At 38.5% G+C, this 6,695-nt stretch overlaps 1 protein-coding gene across 1 annotated transcript in view; it reads right to left on the bottom strand.

Moving 5' to 3' along the window:
• Positions 1-1,241: 1,241 nt before the first annotated feature.
• The window catches only part of GRIN2A (glutamate ionotropic receptor NMDA type subunit 2A), a 150,864-nt gene continuing 145,410 nt past the window's right edge, over positions 1,242-6,695 (bottom strand). Inside the window, exons 12-13 of the mRNA XM_041462764.1 lie at positions 5,164-5,402; positions 1,242-3,585 (exon numbers count right to left, since the gene is read on the bottom strand). Of these exons, the coding sequence (XP_041318698.1) occupies positions 1,795-3,585; positions 5,164-5,402 (2,030 nt within the window). The 3' untranslated portion in view covers positions 1,242-1,794. The remainder of the gene's footprint in view (positions 3,586-5,163; positions 5,403-6,695) is intronic.

The following is a 6,695-nucleotide window of genomic DNA, read 5'->3' as shown; positions in this document are numbered from 1 at the left end:
TACTGCACCTCTGGCATGCAGATGCTTCAATTACAGCTGACAGGCACGATTCTGCTGAAAAGAGTTTCAGTTTAGAGAAAAGTTAGGATAATATTCACATTTTCCAGTTCACAGTGGTAATGGTTTCCCTGCTCACTGTTCTTCAGTGAAATGGAGGGAATAACGCTTGAATAATCTAATTTTCCTCTACACAAAAATCCTAAAGCAATTCTTAGAGTAGCAGGAAAATGGGAGAGCACCACCTCTGGAACACTTTCAGTAGTTAAATGTATTAGTAATTATATATACTTCTTTAGTTGAAATTAAATTTGCAGCTGTACACTCTTCTCCTGAAAGGCTTCCTCTCTTCCCTTTCATGCTCCCTTATGGTTAAAATCTAGTGGGTTTTTTATTCCAGTGAGGGTTTGGAGGGGTGTAGCAGACATTTTATTTGTGAAATAGTCTGATTGACATCTATAGAATGTAAAGTCATATAACAATGCATCCCTGTTATGTGAAAACCTCTGTGTATCAGTAAGTGATAATAAAGATACTGTTTCTTAGTTACGTGTGCATATATTCACTTTATACAACAGACTTGATTGGAGAGGTTAGAAAAATGGTCTGATGTTCAACAAATATGCACAATATTGTGGAAGGAAGAAGTCCTTCCAAAGGTGTTAATCCTTCTTTATGTGTGGAAATAAATGGTACCACGCTCCTCACTGACCACACTGAACTTATGGCTGTCGGTGTTTGATACTGTATTAACAGCTTCAGTACTATTAATATACAATTAATTAGTTGTCACTAATACACTATGAACAAAGAACTACAGTGGGTTGGGATTTGGTTTGGGAAGTGAAAGAATAAAAGAAATACTATACAGCCCTGAGTAATCACCAGTAAGGGGCAAATGCAAACTTACGTACACATTAGGCCTCAAGGTTACTAATAAAGTCCACAGCTCCATAGTAAGTGCCATATAGTGATATCTAAAAATATATACTCTGGATTAGGCAGCTGTGAAATTTCTGACAAGTTTACTGCAAACTATTCAATGAACTTACTTTGTAATGGTAAGTGCATGTGCAATATAAGAAAAGCATTTGTACATGAACATTAACCAATATCCATGGGGCTTCCTTTTGGTACACAGCAGTTCACATGTTTGGGGTTACTGCCTTCCCATCTACTGTCTGTCAGTCTAGAAGGAACATCCTAATTTTGTGCTAACACACTGTATTTTATTTATTAAGGTCCTGGGGCTTGGGGTGTTTTTAAAATATTATTTGGCTTTGAAAATGATTATGAAGCTAAAATATATTTTTGGAAGTCTTAGCTTTCTGTTCTCTTTTACTTTTGAGTCTGTGCAAATGCATCCCTATTTCTTGTTGTCTGTGTCATACTACATGCATACCATATTGCTTATCCAGTACTAGAAAATCATTAAACATTTCTAAGGACAAAAGTACATTGAATGATACTTAGCAACATAAATTAGAATAACCGAAATAGTAAAATAATTAGGTACAAAACAGCATAGTTGCCAACATATATTGGGGCTATTTCAGTACAACTTGCCATTTATATATAAAGCACACATAAATGGCTATTTTTTATCCTTTTTAACAAGACATATTTTAAAAGGATAGATCAGAGCATACCAGTTTACCTATTCATGTACAAAAGTACATTGGGAAGGGGAGAGGTTTACGTATCATTTACCAGAGCAGGATACTGTTAAAGGAAAAATTCTCCCTCTAAGATGGTGGCAACTATTCTTTCCCTATAGATAAAGTATTCATGGAAAATTTAAACATCTGATTCAATGCTAGGCCTTTTCTTATACACACGTGTATTGCTACAGGAATTTAAAACCCTTGGAGTTGAGTACAAGCTATTCCTATTTGCAACGTAAGGCAAAACATGCTCTGAAATGTACATGTCATTATGGATCCGACCATCCCTGGAAGAGTATGATGCTGTGGACTGTATGGATGACCTTAAATAATTATCATTTCTTCCTCTTGTTGGCAATGAGTGTTTATAAAGATCAGCTGGACTTCGCCTAAGAGACAAATGCTGGTCATCACGATAGGAGTGCAGGAAGGGGTTATCATCCGAGTGAACAGCGTACAGGGACTTGCTCCGCTTACTGTCCTCCAGAGCATGAGTTAAAAGTGAGGCCTTGTTGCTCAACAGTTTGCTTGAGGGAACACTAAACATGCTTGCATATGGACTACTTTGAAGAAATTTCTCTCTTTCTTTCAAGCTTATACTACGAGAAGGTCTTCCAATATCAATTTCCCTGGACTTATCAGCGATATTATCAAAAGAGTGTTGCCTGCTAATCCTCAGTTTATTCTTTTTATGATATTGCAGAGCACTACTTTGCGACCAAGTACGCTCATATATTTCTTCAGGAAGTGATAAGTTCGTTGTATCCTGCAGCATCTGATCTTCCTCAATATCATAGAGGTTCCCCATCCGCAAGCATGCATCGCATTTATAGGGAGATCTGGTCGAGTAGTGCCCCGCGTAGGTGGGCATGTTGGAGAGACAGCTCCTGCAGTGCGTGGAATTCTGCCTGTACCTATCGTTCATGTCACCTAGGGAAGTATTTTTTTCTTTGAGAGTGTAGTGCTTTCCATAAAGTTTATACTGGTCATTATTTGGAAGACTGTCTTCATTATGTGATGGAGTCCTGTTAGCGTGTTCAGCTTTCCTGTAGTTGTCATTGTGGTCTTGGTAAACATCAGGAAGCTCTACAGGTTCTGGAAGGACAATGTTTTCGATGTACTGAGGTGTGTCCAAGCGGAATCCTGGCTCCTTGTCAGCATCAATCGTGTAGATTTTATCCCGTGGAGAGCCCTGTTTGGTTTTCAGATATGTCAGTTCCACATCACTACAGTCTTTTGGGTATTTTGATGCTACTGTCCTTTTTTTAAAATTGTCCTTGGTTTTGTGGTGCTTGTTGTTGTTTTCAGCTTCCATGTGGCAAGTAGCTCTGCTTGATGTCTCTGAGACATCTGAATGGACAATCTCTTCAGGAAGGTATCTTGGGCTTTTCAATGAAAGCTGCCTGCTTTCCTCTGACCCGTTTTCTCTCTGGGAACCTTGGCCCTGACGTACAGAATCTTGCCGTAAAGATTCAACAGATTTCTTCCAAAGCTGCCTGGGTCTGGAGTTCACTTTTGCTTCTGTTGTTACTGCAACCTCTACTGTATTTGGATTGGATTCATTCAGTGTGAGAGGATGCTGCCCTTGGAAAACATAGTTGTTCAGATTGTCCTTGTGTCGATTGCCAGGAAGTGTCTGCAGTTCACTTATGTTGTCACCAAAAAAGTTATCCTTTGTCTGAAAGGATCTGTTATCAGAAAATATCAAGTTTCCCTTATCCATGACCATGTCCATAATCAAAGAACCCCTCTGAATAAAATCAGCTGTTCTTTTGGGGGAGTCAATTCTTGAAGGATTGATATTGGTCATGTTTTTCGCTGTTCGCAGCAGTTTTAACATGTTGGTTTGTGAATTGGTCAAAGAAAAGTCAGGAGACTTCTTCTTCTCTTCAATGTGTACTCCATGAATGCAACTGTAAATACCCTGTAATACAAGTAGTATAAAACAAATTAAATCACTAGGTATAACTTTTTACAACTTCCATTTTAGTTTTAATTAGCAATAAAGAAAAATTAAACATTTCTTATCTCATTACTGGGAAGATTAAAAGTACATCTCTAACTTTTTATCATTCCCTTGCATTGAAATGGAGGAATATTTTCTGCTGTAACAGAACTACAAAGGAGAAAAACTGCCAGTAATTCACAAACCAGTGGTCTGTCTTGGCCTCCCGGCTTATTCCAGAATACAAGATTAGAAGATACCCCAAAGGGTTCCCTAATCTTATCACAAAACTAACCTTCAGTAATAAATACTCTCTTATTTTAAACCAGTGATTGTTTCCCCTCCAAACAAGCCCTTAGTGGGACTATTTTATTGGAGATTAAGGTACTCTTCCCTTGTACTGAAATAAGAAGGCTTCTAGTCGTCATATTTTAGCTTTTCTGATCCCTATCCCAGTACATTTCAAAAAAACCCAGCTCTTTCTAAAGCTTCATCTGAGTTAATTTTGAGCAAAAGGCTGAAGCCCATTTTCTCACTTCAACCTCTTCGGTCACTCCTGTGAGCCCAATTGACATTTCCAGCCCCGTGAACTAGCAATTCCCAGACGCTTTTCCTTTGACATAAATACTCCTTTTCCCCTGCATTTCTTAGGAGAATTTCATATAAAAAAAGGCCAGAAACATAAAGTTCAAATATAAAATGTGGATGTTAAGGTGCATGTGGTTTCTAGACAATCCCCAACAGGGTAGTGCAGACTATTTTTAATGCAATTCCAAAATGCTCCAATCTACTCAACAGGGTAATTGCAGCACACTTTAAAGCAATTAGCCATTTTAGTATCATTTTCAGTTCTCCTCAGCTATATAAAAAATCCAGAAAAATCAATTACCTAATGAAAGTTCTATCTGTTTTAAAAATATATAAAGAAAAAACCCAACCACTTTGTCAAAAATAATAGAATAAGCCCGCGTTTCCATTTTTTTTACAAGAAAGAGTTACTTACATATGTAAATCCCCTTTGGGTCTGGTAAAGCTATGATTAAAACTTGCCTTAGTGTCTAAGCAGACATAAATGATACCTGTTTGACCTTTTCTCATACAGTTTATTCAAGTTTTTAATCAAAAAAAGCTCGCAAAAATATTATACTGTAATTTTTATATCTTAAAATTCTCTTGCTTAAGAAATGCACAAAGCCAACAGTTAATGTTTCTGATCAAATTAGTATTTATTTTGTTTGGACTTTTAATATGTGAATTAATACATTTCCTGCATCTGCAATTTCTTCATCAAAATTTCCCCTTACTGTGTTTGCTTTCAGTATTCAATTACTGATTATCCTGGCATATTATAATTCATACCCTAAAATGTCCAATGGATTAAGACTTCCCAAGGAGTGCAAGTACATCCTAAGCCCCTTGACTATTCCAGAGCACCACACTGCTGCTCTGACCTGGATTTTAAATGTTCAGGTGGGAATGAGAGGAAGGATAATATTTTAGGGCAGGAGTGTTTATTTCTTCTGTTGCCTAAAGGAGAAAAATGAAAGTAGTACTGACCCTGCTGATTGAGAACAGCAATCCCGGCCTATCTGAGCAGACTCCAGTGAAGCAGAATCTAAGTTTCCAGTAAAATAAGTGCTCCCAGACAAAGGTTATTAAGCTGAGTGCCATGGCTGCTGCGAGCATATAAAACACTCCTGCCATGTTGTCGATGTCCAGCTGGCTGCTCATGACTTCGTTCTTCTCGTTGTGACAAATACCAGTCAGCCACAGGGTTTCTAACTCTTCCATTTCCCCTAGGGAGAGCAAGGAGTCAAACCAGTTAAAATGCAAAAATCACTGCTCACAGAATTTGAAAGTTTTCGCAAGTGTAAAAATACAGCACCATTTAATGCTTCATTCGTGGAGCACTGCAGACTTATCTAGCCAGGAGTTGCCAATATAGCAGATTTCAACTCACAACACCCTAGTTTCAGATGTCCTCAGATTTCATAAATTACGTGGGAAGTTGGATTCTCTAGAAAGCAGGATTTGTGGTTTAGATAGAACTTTCTTCTGCCTGCTATAACTATTAGGACTTGTTATAGAGAGTGGAATGAGTTAGTGAAGAGCTGGGACAGGTTGTAGTGATCAGAGGAAGAACTCCTCAGAGAACTCATCCTGACACTCAACCAGACTCTTCCATGCCCCCTCCTCTCCACTGCTCTGCATTTGTACCTCCCTGATCCCTCTAGCCCCTCCCTTTGGCCCTTCCCTTTAACATCACAAGACAAATTTCACAAATTCTTGTGATTCTTTTAGAATATGCCATGAGAAGTTTGTTCTTTCCCTTCAGAGCCGTTATAACTTTACTACTTCTTTGCAAATGAGCCGCAATATTGTGGCTGAAGCTCTCCTGACACATCTGGTCTCTGCATTCACCTCTGGTATCCATTCCCTTGTGCTACTGCCATTCCAGCTTCCTGGGCAGCACCAGAAACACCAACAGCCTCATCACATGCCTGAAATGGAGCTTTTCTGGTTCTGGCTGTGCCACATCCCTACTGCCATTAAAACACTTACAGCTAAGGAAGCAAATCCACTCCCTCCCTCTCTTGGGCACTCTTAACTTTGAATCCATATTTCACTGATGAGATCTGGCCTCGGATGAAGGACACTGTCACCTAGCAGGGCCTGCTACTGCCAGCATGGACAAAGGTGGGCAAGAAACTGCAATTGTTCCTGCCAACATTTTTTTTTTTTAAATTTTGCATGTTTGACTAATTTTCAAATATTTAGTGCCGTTCTTAGTGAAGCACTGCATGGGCATACAGGCCTTTTTACTCTCTTGGGATATGGTCAGCTGAGTAATCATGTTATAATTTTTAATGCCATAAACTTAATTGTTTATAGAAAACACAGCAGGCAATGTAGAGGGCCAAAAAGGACAGTATTAAAAGGACAGTATTAGCTTTCTTGGTGTGTTTTCCAATTTAAGGTATGACTTCAATATGGGGAAAGAATTCCATGGTACAAATCCCTAATCCTTAGCCAGTGATTAGGGAATACATTTTCAGTATTATTATAACTCATACATCAATGGAAAAAAG

Source organism: Pyrgilauda ruficollis, unplaced genomic scaffold, assembly GCF_017590135.1.
Source record: "Pyrgilauda ruficollis isolate IOZ18807 unplaced genomic scaffold, ASM1759013v1 scaffold16, whole genome shotgun sequence".
Classification (NCBI taxonomy): Eukaryota; Metazoa; Chordata; class Aves; order Passeriformes; family Passeridae; genus Pyrgilauda; species Pyrgilauda ruficollis.
This window is presented reverse-complemented; position numbering and strand designations above follow the sequence as displayed.